The sequence below is a fragment of the Thalia democratica genome, chromosome 9 (genome assembly GCF_965202585.1).
Source record: "Thalia democratica chromosome 9, ktThaDemo2.hap1.1, whole genome shotgun sequence".
Lineage (NCBI taxonomy): Eukaryota > Metazoa > Chordata > Thaliacea > Salpida > Salpidae > Thalia > Thalia democratica.
Window position 1 is genome coordinate 5630002 of NC_139173.1, and position 21063 is coordinate 5651064.

At 26.0% G+C, this 21063-nt stretch overlaps 1 protein-coding gene across 1 annotated transcript; it reads right to left on the reverse strand.

The window, feature by feature from the left end:
* Positions 1 to 8987: 8987 nt before the first annotated feature.
* Positions 8988 to 19766, reverse strand: LOC145844690 (excitatory amino acid transporter 3-like). The gene is made up of 11 exons (XM_082952099.1): positions 19537 to 19766; positions 19066 to 19188; positions 18685 to 18809; positions 15251 to 15355; positions 14625 to 14785; positions 12984 to 13050; positions 11255 to 11389; positions 10801 to 10901; positions 10362 to 10487; positions 9981 to 10115; positions 8988 to 9641 (listed from the first exon to the last, which is right to left on the reverse strand). Exons 1-11 carry the CDS (start codon positions 19745 to 19747, stop codon positions 9434 to 9436), a joined length of 1497 nt encoding a protein of 498 aa, XP_082808225.1. The 5' UTR covers positions 19748 to 19766; the 3' UTR covers positions 8988 to 9433.
* Between the last annotated feature and the right edge of the window lie 1297 nt (positions 19767 to 21063).

Below are 21063 nucleotides of genomic sequence, written 5' to 3' on the forward strand. Positions count from 1 at the left end.
AAATCAAAGTTTTTAGGTGAAACAGAATAAAATAAATAAACTTCATTAGTTTAAAGTAAAATGGTTTATAATTTTTTTATTCAAACTATTTTTTAGCGAAAAAAGAAAAACAGTTTAGATAGACTATAATTTAAACTAATATTTGAGAATTGAAAACTTTTAGAAGCCTAAAATAAATATTTTAAATAATAAAATTAGTTATGAGTATGTACTATAAACAAAAACAATTTACTAAATTATGATTATCTATGTCTCAATTAAATTACCTTAAAAATACGTATAAGCAACTTAAAAGGGGTACTAATTTGTTTGAATTTACAACAACTTAAAAATTTTTTTTATTAGTTTTGTATCTGAGCCATCAGCTATCGTCAGGTTATTCTTTTGTCCTGTTGGTATAAATGTGTGTAAATAAGTTTTTGAAATAACTTAAGCATAATTTTAACCTAAAGATTTATAAATACTTTTACGAAGTCTACATAAGAATAATCAATAAAATTGTGTAAAAATTTAAATGCCAAAAAAATAAAAAAGTTTTGAACGAAAATACATGTTTTAAATAAATTTTTAGAACATATCTAAACATTCAACAAAATACCAAAACTAACTTATGACATTGTTTTTTTTAATTGTTTCAACTTTGACCTTCTATTCTGAAACCAAACCTGTAATAGTTATAAAGTCTTTAAAATACTTCGTGAAATTAAGGTTAGTTTAGTATTTATTTTAGTTTTAACAATTAGTCTTTAGTTCAAACAAAATTTATTATTTATTTAAAGTTTAATTAAAATCAGTTTAGTAAATAAGTCAAGTATAGTTTTTATCAACTTATTTAAATTTAACCTTAACAGTTGCTTCATCGAGTCCTAGTTCCCGTGCAATATTCTCAATCTCCATCCTGTACGGTTTGGTGTTTCTACAATTGAAATACCACAACAACATACCTCTCTGATATGAAGTGAAATTGACTCGTATTCTAAACAAAAAAAATTTGCTGAGATTTGACAAATATGCATTATACTACACCTATTTATTACTTCATTCAACAATAGGTCAGTTTGTTAGAAGCTTTTAAAAAATACTTTTATAAAGAATAATATTACTTTAATTAATAATTGTAAATTACTTTCTTCTCTTTTCTCCATCATTTCCTACATTACACAAAGTTCCAAACTCGCCATTTCTACCAACTGTAGACAATTGCATATTGTTTCCACAGCAACAATTACCCTGAAAAATCAAATTAATGTTTTAAATGAGATTTTTTAGGTAAAATCAAGCTCCAATAAGAAGTTTTAACTATTTTGTATTAAATAAATTAATTAAATATCTAGTGCTAAAGCATAGCTAAAATTTACTTACAAAAAAACTAACAAATTGTATTGATTGTGGTGCATACATGTTTGCCTGCATGTTATCTTGAAAACATCCCTTATGACTTTGATCAACTGGAAAATAAATTGTCTTATAAATAACCTTTAGTCAAGCATTTTTTTTATATATATAAAATAACAGAACTGTTAGAAAAATATTCTTTAATAAAAACAGCTGAGTTTTAAAACAAAAATTTATAACCTTAACAAACACTTTTTTCAAGACTTAATACTAACTTTTTTACTAAAGTTGTAAAAACAAGAAATCATGGACTTGCTGTGCATTTTTACTAGTTTTACAAATAAGAAGGTAGTTTTAATACTTTAAACACTATATAAACTAACTTATATTTTGATTCATGTTATAACTTTGTTGGGTCAAGTATTGATAGTTGTTTTTTTCAATTTGTATTCCTTCACACCTGTCTTTTCTCCTTCGATTTTGAAACCAAGACTGTATTATTTTAAATAGTTTAAAACAAAGCTTAGTAGTAATCTTATTTAAGCATTCTATTTGTAGAATTTAAAGGCTATTGTAATCTATATGCAGATTTAAAATAAATTATTTCAAGTTAATACTTCTAGCAAAGTAATAAACTTTAAATTGATAAAATATTAATAATTTTAGTAAATACTGAGAATTTTTCTAATTTAAAAAAGCATCAAAGACTTATATACTGTTCTGTACTAAATTTATTGTTGGTAAAAGGTTAGAAGTAGGACTTTATTGTCTATAATTAATTTTATAACTAATACAACAAGTTAGACTTTTATCTAGCTGTGTTTCCTAATAATTTATATTAATTCAAGGCTAAATTTGCGTTAATATTGGCTAATATAATACATAACTGACTTTTATCTGTGTTTTTATGTCAAGTCCAGTGATTTGTTGGAGGTGTGTAAGATGATCAATCATGGGGTATTTGATATTCATGTAAAACCTTTCTAACTCTTCTTTCTGACGTTTTGTGAATGTTGTACGGATCCTAATATTAGTTAAATTACTTATGAAAATAAATACTTACATAAACTTTCAAAATACTGTAAAAAAATTTAGTTACGTGGCGGACTTTATAAAAACAGTTGCTCTCATTAAGATAAAACGACTACAACTATATTTTATTTAAAAACTATATAAAATAAAGCATAGTTTTAAAAAATTACTTTCGTATTTTTCCCAGTTGTTCTTGCGACTCATTGATTTCTGCATCATCAGCTTTTCTCTTCAACTGTTTAAGAAAATATAATAATATTGTTTAGTTATCAATGTTCAGAAAGTTATAAACTTGTAAACTATGTATTTTCTTTTAAATATCAAAGTTATGTTCTTATATAAGTTAAACAACTCACAAGTTTTGTCTTTTCATCAACCGGTTGGCCATTCAAGTTTTTTGCAACTGTAGTTTCTGTGTTTAAATAATAATACTTTAAATTTTTTAAGTTTTTATTCAAATTTCTACACACATATATCTACAAATATATCATCAAGTTATTTAAACACGATACTCAAAAAGAAAAATAAACTATTTTAGTAAAAACTTATAATCAAAAAAGTTGAGTATTCAAACCTTTTTCTAGAAGTTTCTGTGCCACGCATTTATCATTTCCCACAACACACCGCTGATTCAACTCAAGGTTGCTTTGCTGCTTGTAACAAGCATCGTTCGTTTGGTAGTTCACGTTGACATTTTCTTGGACATAAGTGTCTGGAATGTTTTGGTTTCCATTGTGACTGGTTTTTTGAACAGGCATGTGTTGAGGTAGTTGGTTGCAATCGTGAAAATTTGGGGTTGAATTCCCTTGGGTAGTTGGTAACATGTTGTCATGGAAAGGTGCTGCCATGTTGTTTTGAGTAGTTTGTTCAGGCGAAATACAGTTTTGTAAAGAGGGCATACTGGACCTATCAGCAAAAGCCATACAGTTTGAATTATTTGCACCTATGTAGTTTTGGTTATTTTGTGTTGGGTTTAACATATTGTTTTGTGCAGGGTTCAACATATCACTTTGAACAGGGGCTAACATATTGTTTTGTGCAGGGGCTAACATATCATTTTGAACAGGGTCTAACATACTGTTTTGTGCAGGGGCTAACATATCATTTTGAACAGGGTTTAACACATTGTTTTGTGCAGCGTTTAACACATTGTTTTGTGCAGCGTTTAACACATTGTTTTGTGCAGCGTTTAACACATTGTTTTGTGCAGCGTTTAACACATTGTTTTGTGCAGGGGTTAAGATATTGTTTTGTGCAGCGTTTAACACATTGTTTTGTGCAGAGGTTAACACATTGTTTTGTGCAGCGTTTAACACATTGTTTTGTGCAGGGGTTAAGATATTGTTTTGTGCAGGGATTAGCATATTGTTTTGTGCAGGGGTTAGCATATTGTTTTGTGCAGGGGTTAGCATATTGTTCTGAACAGGGGCTAACACATTGTTTTGTGTAAGGTTTAACACATTATTTTGTGATGGGTTTAACATACTATTCTTATCAGCACTTATCATACTGCTCTGATCAAATGCAGCCCTGTTGCCTTGAAAAGGTACTAACATGTTACATTGACCAGGCGAAAAGTTACTGCTTTGATCTGGAAGCAACATATTGCTGTTATGAGGTTGGGCTATTTTGTATTGGCCTGGAGTTTGAACACTTACTTGAGCAGAAGGGAACAAACTGCTTTTAACTGGCGCTGTTGTGTTGTTTTGTAAAGATGGAAACATATTGTTATAATCAGAAGGTAGTGCACTGTTTTGTGTAGGAGTAAACAAATTGTTTTGGTCAGCATTTAACATATTACCTTGAACATGAGCAGCAACATTGTTTTGGTCATGCCTAACAGTTTTGTTTAGACTAAAAGGTGCAATACTAGCTTTAGTAAGAGACAGCGTATTATGAAAACCATTTTGGTGTTGAGTGTTGTTAAAGTTTAAATCATTAGCCATAGTTCTTTGATGATTTGTTGTCTAAAAAAAGAAATAAACGTTAAATAATTTGGCATAAAATAAATTATATTAATTTAAAAAATTATTGATTTCAGTTCATAACAACAAAATAACCTGAAAAATATTCAAATCTTTCAAGCTGTCGTTGCTATCAAGACTGTCAAAATGTATTTTCAGTTCGTCACAACCGGGCGCCATGGTTTAGAAATTTTTCAAAATTTTTGAAAACTGTAGAAGAAGCACCTGTTGAAAAAAAAATTAATTAATACTTCATAAAAACATTCAAATTATTGTGTGTTTGTGCATATTAGGTTACAAAATTGTTACAATATAAGAACCACAAAATATTTTACACAGCTTTTGCGCAAAACTTGTTGTATTTTAAAAATCGTGATAAAGTTTTCAGGTTTACACAAATTTTAGGGTTAAAAATATAATGTTATAGAGGTAAGTTTTAAAAATGGTCTGCATATACATTCAGTTGAACATACAGTATTTTAACTTGTGACTTACGGTTAAATTACAGCATACATTTGTATACACCAAATATAAGATTGCATAACTGATGCATGTGCAAAGCATGTTGCATATAAATACCATTTACATAAAAACTTTACCAATTATCAGGTTAAACTACATTTTACTCTTTGTACTAAGTTTAAGCAAAGCAGCAACTAAAATAAAATCTAACACATAACACATGTCTAATTGATACAATCAAATTAATAAAACCTAATTTGCACACTTAAGTTTATATGGGTCCTTAGAAATACATTTCAAGAACTTTTCAAGTAGTTAACAAGTACTTACCTTTTCAAATGCTTTTCAACAAAATGAATAGTACAAGAAAGAACTACACTATTTAATTAAATTTATTTCCTCATAGAACAATCGAGACCCTTACCCCAATATTAAATAATTACTTTGAACAACAAGTTTTATCGTTTTATTTGAATTAATATTTACAAAACAAAGCATTTCAATAGGATTTGTTAATAAATTAACAGATTATCTTTTAACTCAGGTGATTTTAATCTTTTAACAAATAAAAATTAACAAATCTGTAGGGAGCTTAAAAAAAAGTGTTTGTAATTTTTTGTTTCTTTATTTTAATTATTACCACTTGAGAACATGTTTGTTATATAAACTGTGTTGATGTATCGAACAAATAAGGGTAAACAAAATTATCTAATTGATTAGTACCAAAATCCTTGATTATAGATATATTAAAGTTTAAAGATTTAAGATTTTAAATTTATTAATTTTTAGCTATTAACTTTATTAAAAACTTCAGTCAAAATTTTAACGTTTCAACATTTTCTGGTACATTTACTAAGAAATAACACGTTTTTTTTTAACAAATCATTAAATTTTATTTAAAATTCTGTGTAAAAAACATTTTGAAGACCCAAAAAATAAAAAAAATAAAGTTTTACTAACTATCAAATATTCAATCTATTTATAAAACTACTTTAGTGTTTTTTTTTATTACTACAAGTATTAATGTTTTTAGTGTAATTTAGTAAAATTTACTCTGTTTTGTCACATTTCTATACCACTCATTTTTCTGAGCACGCCACGCTTTAGATATCAGCACGTCAATTTTGATGTTAATTTTTACTAAATATACGAAATTTATAAATACGGATTTAATTATAAATTTGTAATTATCATTTGTTTTCTTCGCTTTAGTTTATCGTTGTTTAAACTTTCGGTTAGCTTGAAAAATTTCCAGGCTAACAGTTTTCAGTTACACTAGATGTGGTTCTTTATATGCTCGTCCTATTAAAAAAGTATTTATTTTTTTAAGTAACAAAAATAATCTATATAATAATCAGTAAATAATCTATTACGTTATCTTATTAAAGTTTTAATTTTTTTTATTCTGTATTACATAAATTTATTTAAGTTTTATAAATTCTAAAATTTTTTAAGTTACTTAAAATAAGAAAATTAATTAAAATGTTTTTTTAATTAGAAATAACTATTCAAACAAAACTATTTTAAAGTTTAAAACCTCTTTTTTTACAATAATTGAATATAATTTACTCGAAAAAGTGTTTGATTTTTTTACGTTAAAACAAATAAATGCACGTTAGTTAGTTTTTAACATTAATTTTTAATAAAGTTTTATATACTAAGGTTTGTTTTGTAAAAATTTAAAAAGTCTTAAAGTTAATCAGTTTTAGACTAATTAAATTACAAATTTTGTGACAAGTCATAATATATTTAATAAAACAATAAGTTATTGCAGAACAGAATTGCCATGGTTCAAATTTTTTTAACTTGTTAACAACAAATATACTTTTTTTATCTACAGTCTTTCGTCTATACTTGACAAACTAAACTTAATAAGTTTTATTTCGCTTGATTATGATAAACTTTATTTTTAAATATTTTACTTGAGATATGAATTAAATTTTGGTTACTAGAACTTAGGGGTCGGCAGCCTTTTATAACTTACGGGTTTAAAGCAGTTTATATTTCAAAATTTTTAATTAATTATGTTCGAAAATGCTATTGTGGGCTGGGTAAGTTTCATAATTCATACTATAAAAGTTGAAATAACATTTTTTTAATCATTAAGTAACCAGTACTGCTTACTAAAAAATAACGACATATTTTTAAGAATTTTTTTTAATTTTAAAAGTAACTTTAAGTTGTTTTACATCACATAGGTAAATTTATACGAAGCAATTGTGCTGAAATTAAAAGTACATCTTTTTACAAAAGTTTGTAAGCTTTTTCTTTTTATTTTAGTTTTTTATTTCAAATGAAAGTTTTTTCAAATGTAAATAACAGTTAAAATTCAAAAATAATCTTTTTAGATAGATTAATTAAAAACAGAAAGCTTTTTAGTAAATTTCGATAGTATTAATTCAAATAATTTTATAGAAATATAATACTACTATAAGCCAACTCTAATTTTTATCATGCTAAGTAAAGTTTTTAAACAGCATGAATACGTAGAAAAACATGTCAAAGTAATTAAGTTTTTAATATAAAAGTTACTTATATATTTTGATTTTAAGAAAACAAGCAAACTTAGTTTGCATAATAAAGTTTTGAAAAAATTAATTTATAAAAGTTACTTAATAAACATTTATATATATTTTTTTAATTTATCACTTGTACAACTGTCATTTGTTAAACAAAATACTTACGCCATACAAACTTAAGACGTTTAATAACCAATATTCTACCGGATCCACTATCCTGATCCGGCCGGATATTATCTTTTTTCACTACTATCTGGATCCTGCTAGATTCTAATTTGGTGGATGCGGTAGATAACTAAATAACTACAAATGCTCTAAAAACTTGAATGTCATATAAATATGTATGTAAAAAAATTTTTAGTTTTGTATTTTGCAAGGCAGAATAAAAGTTCATGATTAGGTGAAAGGTAAACATCAGGAATAAGTTATTTTAAATAGTTGAAGAGATATTTAAAGAGTAAAGGCATAGAACAAAATATTTCTTTAGTTTTTTTTAAGCCTAACTGATAAAATATAAATCTGTCTTCAGAACATTTTTTAAGTATAAAACTAACTAACAATTTAAAGTTTTAGAATTAAATAACTTATTTGTTTGAAAGGTAAAATTTAATAAGAACATCAACATAAAATAAAGGTTTTGACAAAAGTATGTAATGTTTACAAGTACTATTTACCAGTTTAATTTGTTTTTGTAATATATTTCTTTTATTTTGTGATAGAATAAACAGCTAACAAAAGAAAAAAAAAGTTAAATCAGTTACTTCAAATTAATAGTGTTTTTGTAATACAAGTTTTTGTGTGTAACAGTTAACAAAAGAAATATATAATAAATAGTAAGCAAAGGCTTTTTCAACAAAAGAATAGTCGTTCTAAAAAATAGGGTGTAAATTAAAACAAATAATACTGCATTTTAACTTAAGTTGACTGATGATATGTTGTGCAATTTCGTTTTTTTTGTAGTATATTTAAAGTATGTTCAAGTTAAAGATTAAACTTATTACCAACGTTGCTTTTTGATTTTTTTTTAAATAACTAATTTTTAATTTGTAACTTAAGCACTAAAATAACTTTATTGAATTTAGCTTTAAGTAAAGTATTGTTATTATTTTTTGTTAAGATATTTAATAACAGTTTATTTTTTTAATTTGTCATTGTTTTATTTATCTTAAGGTTTCTATTTTACTGTTATTATTTTTTAATAAGATATTTAATAACAGTTTATTTTTTTAATTTGTCATTGTTTTATTTATCTTAAGGTTTATATTTTACTGTTATTATTTTATCTGACTACAACTTTTAAATATTTAAGCAAAAACAAAACATTCGAACAATTACTTTATTTCACTGATGTTTATAAAAAAAAGATATAAAAGCACTTCTTTCAAAACAGTTATATACAAAAAAATTTGTTCCTTGTTTCTATGATTTGAAAATTTAAAAACACAATTTATATTTCTATTATAAAATAGCTGAAAATTCTATTACCACAAAATTAGTTTGAAACTAATTAAAAACAAAATTGTAAATGACAACTGAACTTTATAATATTTACTATTTTATGTACAGTTACTCATTTTCAGTACAGTATATAACGTTCGTAATACAACTTAAAATGTTCAAAATAATTAAATAGATATGATAAAACCTTTCAAGAATGTTCACTGTTGTTCTAAATACAAAAGAAGTTTTAAAATATAAATGTTTAAATGCTTCATAAGTTTTCGTAGTTAAAACACTTAGGCTTATAATTTTTTGACAGAACACAGTTTCATGATTTAGATATCGTTCATAAATACAGTTACTTTCCAGTGATGATTTCAAGTTTACCTAAATCTAAACGAACGCTCAAATAAGTTGTTATTAATAAGTCGAGATTATTTCATAAGTATTTGTACTTACCTATTTTAAAAAAAAGAAGTCTAAGAAATACTTATTGTAAAAAATGCACAATAGAAGACAACTATAAAAGAAACAATAAGCATACTAACAAAAAGTTAGATACTTTTTTACTCAGCAATATAAAAGTTGTTTAGAATAACAAACTGAAAATACAAAATGAAGACGGCCACCTGAAGTTTTCCAGTTATTATGAATATAACTTTTTCATTTTCATTATACATTTTACATAGCAGTAGAGCTCTTGTCACTCTCGGATATCTTCTCAATTGAATCTTGTTCGTACCCGTAGTTGATCATCTCATTCTTCTTATCGTAAGCATCAGCATCTGGAGTATCTGGGATCATCTTGAGATCTTCCTCGCTCAAGTGCTGAACAACTCCGGCTCCGAACGAGTCACCCAACACATTGATGGATGTGCGGACTCGATCACTGAATAAAATGAATTTAGTAAATAAACGAACTATCGGATAAAAATGGCGCTTGGCTAACTGGATAATAAATACTTTTTAGAAACATAGTGTCTTTTATAACATAGCTTGTTTTATAACTTTAATTGTAGCTTAATTTAGTTTTCACTAAGCAATGTCAAACTAAAAAGTATTTTTGTTTATGAAGTAATTTATAAAAAAATTTAAAACTTTATCTGACAAGGTTCTCTACAACAAAAAACAAACTAAACAACTTGAGCTTAAATTTTCAACACCCAAATAAAAACCGTCAAAGACCAGTTAGTTTCAACAAAACAAACAACAACTAAATAAAACTAACAGGAGCCAATCAATAGCTAAAATCAACGTTACATCTTCTGTGGGAAGCCCCACAGCCGAAAGTACAATTATCAGGGTCACCAAACCTGCTTGGGGAACTCCCGCTGCTCCGATGGAGGCGAATGTCGCTGTTAAGCTGTAAAAAAATTTAATCGTTGATTTATTGGAACTAAAATAATATTATATTTTATCAATTGGTATTTGAACTGGAAAAAAATTGGTATGGATCAGAATATAATACTAGACACCTTAACAGTTTTTTTTTATAAGCTCTAGAGCAAGCACAAAAAAAAATTAAATTAGTTGTTGGAAAAAACAAAAAAATTATATTTTTTTAAATACTTTGAGACTACTGGTTTTGTCATATTTTTATAACATTTACCTAATAGTGACAATTTGTCCGAAGTTAAGGGTCATTCCGTTAACCTGGGCGATAAATATGGCTGCCACAGCTTCGTACAGGGCTGTCCCATCCATATTTATTGTTGCTCCAATCGGTAACATGAATCTGAAAACAAAAAATTATTAATTAATCTACTTATACGGTAGAATTCCAAATGAGCAGAGTATTTATTTTATAATTAGTTCCTTTTAGGGTTAGGTGTATTGCTAGGATCGAAAAAAAAAGTATGTTCAATTAAAAGAATTATTGATAAGGTTAAGTATGTTTTTTAATTAAGCACTATATATTTTTGTTATGCATTACTTTAATATATCGGTATGAATGTGTTAATCGAAGTTACGATTTAATTTTTACTACATATTTATGTTTTGTAAACTTTGGTTTTACAAACAATTTTGTATTTCAACAATAACTTAACCTTGTAACTCTCTTATCAATTCCATTATTATTTTCCAAACAACTCAGTGTAACTGGCAAGGTTGCAGAGCTAGAAGATGTAGCAAGCGCAGTTAGGGCTGCCTGTAAATAAATAAGTTTATAATCAAAAGAGGAAAACTAAATTATAGAAAAACTAAAATTTACAAGTAGAAAGAAGTATTATAAACCTTTAAATTTGTGAATTATTATTAACTAAATATACTTTACAGTTTAAAAAAATTCGTAGTAGGCAATCTTTCAAATAAATTAGGGTCAAACTATTTTTAACATTGTAAATTCAATGTGCCGGGTAGGTTTAAAATACAAGCGGTATAAGATTTTTTATTTGTGTAAATTTTACTAAGGTAATAAGTACGGCTTTAACAAAATAACAATTTTAAAATTTCGTAAAGCTGTAAAAATAGATTAAAGTTTAAATAAATGTTTATTTTTACCTGTAGTACCCCATTAACAAATTTGAAAGGGTTCTTTCTTGTGACAACGAAATAAATAAGGGGTAGAATAATGAATCCGTGAATAACTAGACCTGCTATCACAGTAGCCATGTATAAGCCTAGTTGCTGTAATACCTGTGTTTGAATTATTAGTAAAAATGACTTAAGCTGTTTAGTTAAAACCTTATCAATTTAACAATATGTTTATAGCGATTTTCTGTGATATTTATATTAAAAAAAGTTCGAATCAACAATTCAAAACATAAATTATTAGAATTTTAAAAGTTAAAACAATAAAGCTTAATCATAAATAAAACTAACATTTTTAAAGTCGTTTTTGATGATAATTTCTTTTATTATTTCTAAAAAATATTATTATACAAATTTGTTTGTAACTGTTTACAAACATTTATAAACAAAGATTTGTTTAAAATTGTATTAAAAAACAAACTTGATTGATTGATTTTTAAAATATTTACAATAAACATTTATAAAAACTGGTATTTGAAAACATATTAAGCGGATTAACGAAACACTGCTTCTAATAACTTTTAAAATAGAAAATTTAGTGGAAAATTAATTATTAACATAAAAAGAAGAAAATATTTTAGCACAGCGTTAAAAATACTTTTAAACTTTCGAAATACTTAATTTCTATAAATTTTATTGTTTTGGTTTTGTTTTTTAATCAAAACCATAATGACTCAATGTTTGATTTTATTTCGTAGTTAATTGAATTTTTGGAAACAGTTTAACATAACGAGAAAAGTGTAAGCAAAACTAATAAAAATATTTGTAATATAATAATTTTAAAGACATTATTTGTTTACTTGCTAACTCTTAGATAAATATGCAAACTTATAAGACGTAAAATAAAGCAAAGTATGTAATAAAAGTTTCTATGGTACTACTCCACACAAAACTAACTAAAGTTTATGTAAATAGACAAAAGAAGCTTAAATAATAAATTAGTGTAAATTAATGTTTTGTTTTGTGTATGAATGTTTACTTATAATTTACTTTAAGTTATAGAAATATAAATTATATTTTGTTAGGTATACATAGAGATATATACAATTTTGTTTTATTTTTGTCAAACCATGACCCACGAGGATATTTATTTCTAAAGGGATCAGTAAGGGTAAAAATGTTGCCCGCGAACATGCAACTTTTAATCGCCAAAAAAAAGTTGAAACTTACACTAGATATTATAAGGTTAGAAATAAAGAGCAATAAAAGTTTCAGGTACAATTTATTGAAAATTAGAAACTTTAACTAGATACATGGGGTGTTTTATGAAGAGGAGTAAAAACTAAAGCTAAGGTAACGAATATTTTTATTTTCGAAGTTTGGCCTGCGACCACCAAGTTTCTGCCAACCCCTATCTAAAAACACTTGTAACACAAACAATATCAGTTTTAAAACACTGAAACTTTCTTTGAGAAATTTATAAAATAGAAAATTAAAAGTACAAAATACTTTGTGCTACAATACTTTTAAACGATAAATTAAAAAATTTATTCTGAGTCTTGGCTAATTTTCATCAACACACAACTTATCGACAGTTAACATTATAAATCATTATAAATCGAATTTGCTTACATTTACTTTTAAAACGTAAATTTGCAACTTGACAACTAAAACTTCTTAAAAATCATAAATTAGTACTTTTTAAAGACGTGTTTAATCTAACTCTTTACAGTTGAAAAATAATAATTAAAGCAATAACCAGTTCTGGATTTTCCATTTTCATAATTTCTCCAGCGATCAAGAATATTATACCGATCGGGGCGTACCTGTTTTTGTTTAACTATTATAAAAGTTTTCATTATAATATATTTAATGTTCTATAAATAAATAAAAAGTTGTACGATGTACTATTGATTAAATAAATAGCAGTTGTTGTTTAATTTTTTATTATTAAACACAGTAGTCGCTATTGTAATAACTAACCTGGCACAAAAATAGTAAAATATTAAAAAAATTTTAAAGTTTCAGGAATTAAAATAATGTTTACATTTTAAACATACGTCATAATTACAACAAGTTGAAAAAATATTAGTCATGATTAAGACTATACAAATATTTAATTTATGTTACTAAATACAAGCCCCATTTTCCAGAAAACCAAACACATGATTAATATACAATAAAGCATAATGGTTCAAATAAACTTTGGTTTGAGTTTTTCTGTAACAAAGAATTTTCAAACAAGTTTCTTTGTTAAACCTAGTACAAAATATTTGTATAGGTTTTCATAAAATTTGTCAAAAAAAGTTTTGTTAATATTTGTTTTTAAGCAAGAAAGAAGTTTGATTTTTTGTATAAACTATACTACCTCAAACATTAAAACCTGTACAATCTATAGAACCTGTTTTGATTTATTATAAATTTAACTGATTTAAAAAACAATGGATTTATCGTTTTAATGGTTCAAGAAAAGTTTTTAAAATTTGAAAGTGTTCTAAGTACTGCTATTTGACTTATAGAAAAAAATTTTAACATCACTTTTAATTCAAATAGTTTTTTTACTACGTTTTATGCGTCCACTTGTTATAAAGTTTATAACTTTTTCAGTATTTCAAAAAATATAAAAACTTTTTAAAGTTTATTTAAAGTTTCAGAATTAAAAAACAATTAAGTTTACACGAACTCTAAAAAATTCTGAAATGTAGAAACTTTATAACTTTTTTTAATTAATAACAAGAAGTATGTTTTGTTAAAGTGTATAGCGTTCTACTTTATTTAAATTTTTTTATTATATGAAATTTTTAGTTACAACGTGAAACTTTTCTTTATCAATACAAGTTATAACTAAGGCTTTATTAACATTTTATGTAACTTTAGAAACGAAAAACAGTTTGTATATTTGATTAAAATATAGATGCATTTCAGCATAACTGTAAAGGATACACGAAAAAAAACTTTAAAAATTAGTAAAACTTAGCTCTCCATACTTAATACTAAAACTTTTGAATACCTCCGAATGTTTTTGTAAAAAAAGTTATATCTTTAAATTAAAAAACTAACAGTTTTTTGTTAATACCAAAAACATACATGTAATTATTTTAACTGCTAAAATTTTAGTTTTCAATTATATTTCAACAATGAAATTTACTGATCAAGGTTAGTTTAGGTCTTTTAAATATTAAACAACGTTTTTAGCTTTAACGACTAATTGAATGATTTGTGTAAAAACTCGTAAAAAAAGACAAACAATTTCCGACAAAATACAAACAAACAACAAAAAAATACCGTAACAACTTGTAATGTTGCCTCGTTGAAAAAAAAAGCAACATACAATGTCATAATTTGTAATATTTTTTCATTAGCGAAGATTAAATATTAAAATAGAAAACATATAACTAACCAGATAAATATTGTGACAATTTGTAATGTTGTTTCATTAAAAGCGATGAAGAAATCCTTCAAAATTTTCCCCTGGTCACCCATTTTACCAATAATAACTCCCAATATCAAACTGTAGCATATGATACCAAGGATGTTGATTCCTGGCTTGTAATTTCCTACCTGAAAAATTAAGCTGATGTTTAGTTTTAAAACACATGCCTCCCTAAAAAATATGAAAACTAAGTAAGTAAATTAAACGAACTTTACTAGGTCACAAACAGTATATATTTTCTAATTTAACGTAAAAAACTTTATTATTTCGTTTATATTTTCAATGACCCAGAGATTTGCTTTACTTTATAAGCTGTAAGAATCAAGTATAAAATTTACTAATTAATTAAAATGTTAAATTTTTTTTAAGAAAACTTAAACGCTATACAAAAGTAGTAGTTTTTTATAAATTAAAACTTCTAAAAAGGATTAAATATGCAGTTTACTTATCCAATGATTTAGTTGTTAATTTAGTCTACTTAATTTAAATTAATTTGTTTAGAAATAATATATTTTAATGAAAACATTATCACTAAGTTTAGTCTATTTTACTTAGTTTAGTTGGAAATTGTTCTTTTTTGTAAATGTTCTCACCAATCTGTAGTCCACGGTGACATTTTCAAGCTCAGTTGTAGTTGTCCCATTTATTGTTTCTGTTACGTTCATTTCTTCAATTATAGCTTCTCGTGACGTTTCGTACTGTTGGATGAAAAAATTGTAAAATAGTTGTTGTCTTTTGTATATATTTTTAAATATTTATTGAAAACTTTTTTAAAACGGTATTGACAGTATACACAGGTTTGTTCAACTTAGAGTAACTTCTTTCTTTCAATAAAAATTTTGTTTTCACTTAAAACTAGTGATGTACCGGACTCACTATCCGGGTCCGGGTCCGGCCGGATATTGCCATTTTTGTCTGATATCCGGATCCGGCCGGACTCTAATTTGAAAAAAAAGTCCGGATCCGGTTCCGGCCGGATTCTAATTTGAAAAAAAAGTCCGGGTCCGGTTCCGGCCGGATTCTAATTTGTAAAAAAAAGTCCGGATCCGGGTCCGGCCGGATCCTAACAGAGATCCGGCCGGACCCGGATCTAGTTTGTAAAAAAGAGCATACTGAAAAGTATTTTTTAAAAAACAAACCCTGTGTAAATTAATAAGAGTCATTTTCGTCAGTTAAAATTAAACACCTACCCCGATTGGCTCATTTTGTACACGTGACTAATTTACATTTGTTTACATTTAAACTATGAACTAAACATTTCATGAAATGCAACTCTTTACATATGTTGTAAAATTGAAAACTTTGGAATGAATACTTGCATTATTTATTGTTTAAAGTTGAGCTCAGAGAATATTTAGAGTTAATACGGTTGAATGTACGAGCAAATGAGAATCATATGACGAAATGTTTCAAACTAAATACTGATGCAACAAAACATCAGAACATGACAGGCAGTTTATATGTAGGCAGTTAAATAGTTTGGTGTGTGGCTTGAAGCAACAAAATATCTTGAACGTTTTTGTGAATACTTATTGTAAGTAGTGTTTTGTTTGAAAAGTGAATATTTCAACAGGTGTTTAATTGTTTAAATATTTAAGCAGGGTTTATAGTTTAATAGTTTATTGAAAATTTTAAAGTTTCTTGTTTACTAAAAGTTTTATTTAATTTTAAGTTTTTTGTTTTAAGTCTTTTGATATAGATTTAAATAACTTCCAGTTTTTAAAGTGTTACCAAAGTAATTAATAATTTTGTATATGCTAGTATTTCTTGTTGTGTTTTATATAAAAAATTCATCACTCAAAACTATCGTGTCTGATTATAGAAAGTAGTCTCAGTTAGAATTTAGTATTTGTTAGATAATAATTAAATAAGGTAGGATTTAATTATGATGGGTAGTACTAATAAGTTAAGTGTACCACAATCAGTCCACAACTTTACTACCAAATTGTCAACCTTTGCTAGCTGTTCTACTGATTATTAGATTAAAGTACTTTTTTCAGTTTTTAAAACCTCATTCTGACTCAAGCTTGTTTATACTCACTCTAGCTAGTTTTATTGACTTAAACAGTGGCAACCCTGCTAGTTTGAAAATTTTTGGGAATTTCAGAAAATCTTTGACTGCCTCAGGCTAGTTTAGTTTTTTATAAAAACTATAGGCTAGTTTTCTTTTAGATTTTGAATGAGTTTAAGCTGATCCAGTTTTCAATATTTTGTTATTTTCTAGTGTATTTTGTTCAAGAACTTGATTTAAAATTTCAATTGTAAATAACACCTAAATTTGTAAACCTTGTGGCTAGCTGTTCTACTTATTATTAGATTAAAGTTCTTTCTTTTCAGTTTTTAAAAACCTCATTCTGACTCAGGCTAGTTTATTCTAATGATGTACCGGACTCACTATCCGGGTCCGGGTCCGGCCGGATATTGCCATTTTTGTCTGATATCCGGATCCGGCCGGATTCTAATTTGAAAAAAAAGTCCGGATCCGGTTCCGGCCGGACTCTAATTTGAAAAAAAAGTCCGGGTCCGGTTCCGGCCGGATTCTAATTTGAAAAAAAAGTCCGGGTCCGGTTCCGGCCGGACTCTAATTTGAAAAAAAAGTCCGGATCCGGGTCCGGCCGGACCCAAAATTGTGGGTCCGGTACATCACTACTTAAAACTTTTTTAAGTATGTTAATGCTGTATATCTTTTTCAACTTATCGTAATCTGTACTGAAGCATTTTCTAAAATTGAAAAACATAATTTTTACTATTCACTGTTTTTAAGGCTGATACACGAATATTTTTGAATTGTTTTCATAAATAAACTGATTTTCATTTTTTTTTATTAATAAAAAAAATTGAATATACCAATTGATAAAAATGAATAGGCGCTTATTTACTTTTGTTGTAAGTAAAATACATTTTAATAAGTAGGATTAACTAAAACAATATAAGAGTATAAAGTTTTAAGCAGAACCTACTTTAATTATTTAAAATATATTTCAATTATTCAGACCTCTAAATAAATATTTGGAGGATCAATTAAAAGTTTTGTTTGTTTAAAGATAAAAAATTTGTTAATATTTATTTGTGTACTTTGTGTTTTGTGGTTACGGCCAAATTCAAATTACCAACAAAACCTTTTTGTTTTGATAAAAAGTGCTGTCTCTATCAAGGTCACATTTTTAGGTGTTGTTTTGTATTTTTTACGAGTTTTTTGTATCAAAATATTTGTTTATAACAAAAGATTTAGGATTTTCAAACAAAAAACTGCATGTAATAAAAGTTTAAAACTTTTTATGACTGAACATAAACTTTTTTCAATTTTTCACTACAATTACTATACTTAAACTTTGTAAATGTAAATTTTTATCAAGCTATACTTATGATTTTTAATCTTAAAACAGCAAACTAATTTTGTTTAAAATCACTATAATAATATACATTTAAATTAAAGTTTAAATTAAGTTTTAAACTTATTTGTAAATTGTTTTACCGAAAATAGTAATTGTTTCGAACATTATTGATATTTTTCTGCAAATAAACAAGGAACGGGGAAAAATGTTACGTTGCTAATTTTTAGCGTAGTAAGTAGAAATATATATTAAGCGGCTATTGTTTAAAATAATCTAATAAAAAAAAACAGACGCTATTTTAAATTAGCTAAAGTTCAAACCGCTCTTAACTTAAGAATAATCATACATATTATATTTAAATTTATATACGAGCTGCACACTTAAATTGTTGTATTAACAAATGTAAAAACGTATTTCTATGCTCAGAATTATTAAGTGTTGCATTATGCTTTTAACGTAAATATTTTTCTGACTCTTTTCTAATGAAGTATCGTTCGTGTCTTAAAAAACTTTGTAAATGAGGCTTAGTTTAATTTTAAACTATAATTATCTACAGAGGATGCATTATAAACAAAGTATATGGGAAAAGTTCAATAACAATTCATAGTTGTTTACTTGATTAAATTAAAATCAAAATATTACTTTGAGGTAAATATAAATTAATAAACTAATACATAAAACCCCATTCTTACCTGTTCAAAGCAGGCCTGAACCAAGTTTTCAGGAAACAGATTCCTGAGAAGATCTGTCAGGGCATCCACTGGTTCAACCTGTTTTGAGGATCCCGTCGAATCCAGGTCGTCCTTACCTCCTTTTCCTATTAAGTTATTAATTTTTCAGAGTTTACTCAATTAAATTAAATATTTAGTTATGTTTGTCACCAGTCTTTTAAAAGTTTCAAATTTAAGCTTTTTTTACGTGAATCGTTTTTTTTTAATTAGTTTTAATAACAAACTATTACTTAACTTTTTGTTCAAAGTCTAAGATTTCTTTATAAAAACATTATTATGTGTTGTTTAAACTTATACAAACAACATCAACTATTTGATTTTCATTTAATTTTTTTAACGTACCAGGTTGTATCGTAACGACCAGGACAATTCCGAGAACTACAGCAATAAAAGTTGTGGACATGTAGTAGACCACTGTCCTCAGTCCAAGCTTTCCAGATACGCTCTGATCCAATGATGCAACTCCTGAATATTTTTTGTTATGAAGTCGTTTTTTTTTCTATAAAAAAACCGTTTATGTGATGCATAATGCTTTATATATTTTTTTTATAGAAATACAAGAAAAAATTAATAATTATTAAACAAGTTAAAATTTTGGTTTTTAGGTTTAAAGGTTTTTTTACCACAACTTATAAATACCTAAAATAAATATTCTTCAACTTGTTAAATAATAAACATATTTATAACATTTACATTTTCAAAAACAAAAGCCTGTAACCATACTACAGAATATCGGCAGAAGTATTATTATCTTGATATATAAAATAATATTACAAAATTTTATTTAAAAAGAATAATAATATTTCAACAAACCTGTCACCATGCTACAGAATATCAACGGGAGTATTATCATCTTCAACATCCTCAGGAGCATGTCTCCGGGAAAGGAGAAGTACTGGATGTCGATGTAAGACAATCCTGCATACCTCATCCCGATCCCCATCCCTATACCTATGATCACCCCAATAAGCGTTGCTATTAGCAACAGGTTGTCTCGCATTATCTTCATGCATTTTGAAGCCATTTTCGTGTTATTTGTTACAAACTAGCTGGTTGTTATATTTTTATTTGTTTAACTTTAATTTATATTCAAATTACACAAAAGTTAGTTTAATAGCAAAATCATGTAAGTTAAAAAGTTTCTGCTATAAACTATAAACTACAAAATATATATGCTATATTAAGTAAAAAAGTTTTGTCTCCGTCTAAAAATTAAAACTTTAACGATACAACCCATATAACGTAAACATCTTTTAAAAATATATTGTATTGGTTTGTAATTAGTTTTACTTTCTCAGCTTTTAAATACATTTATAAGTTTTAATCTTTTAAAAAAAAATAATTTAAATCCTTTTTGCTTTTCAGTTTGTTAGAGTTGAATAAAGAAATAAAATTACTTTAATAAAATCTAAGAGATAAGTCAAAAAAATTGATACTCAAAGAAACCCCAAACAAAATTTTTTTGAACTAATACACATTTTTTTAGACGATTTTTTTTCATTTCAAAGTAAGTTAATATTTAAAGTATTTCCTGAAAATCATATTTTTAATTAAGCTTCGATAAACATACTACTACATTAGCATTCAAATATGAACTGAATTACGGAACACGCCATTAAAAGCACACACAAAAAAAAACATTATAAACACTTTTGAACTTGAACAGATAAATACATTTTAACGAGCTTAAAAAATACAGTTCTACTAAATTTGTTTTCAATTGTTGTAAAATTAAATTGTTTCTTCTCTTGACTTTAGTTCAATTTATTTGTGAGAAAAATTCATAACTTAACAATTGTATTTGTACGAAACATGTACATTCTATTTTAGTATGAAAAGTTTAAATATTTTTTGAAATTATCAAAAATAACGAAATATTTTTAAACTAATACTAAGTAAAATGGTTTGTACCGTAAAATGTTTATTACATGCTGTTCAACCATGCATACTATTAAACATACCTTTTTTGTTTACATTAATTTTGAATTTATCAAATTACGTTTAGTGAAATATACGCTATGCACTTTCTACAACTAATATGATGATTATTTTCCAACTTAATTAAACTTCATTAAACATAAACAAACTACATTCAATCTACTTTTACTTTCATATTTTAGGTTTATGTATGTATCTATGTGTACATTATGTACACAGCTAGAAAACAAACGAAACTTACAATTTATAAATATTTGCGTTTGTTGCAAGTAAATTTTTATCATTGTATTACAATAAACTAGAAAGTACAATATTTTTAATTGAAAAACCCATTTTATGGTATTTGTACAACTGTATACTAATATATAACTCGTAAAATTTCAAAACTTATTTTTCATTTTA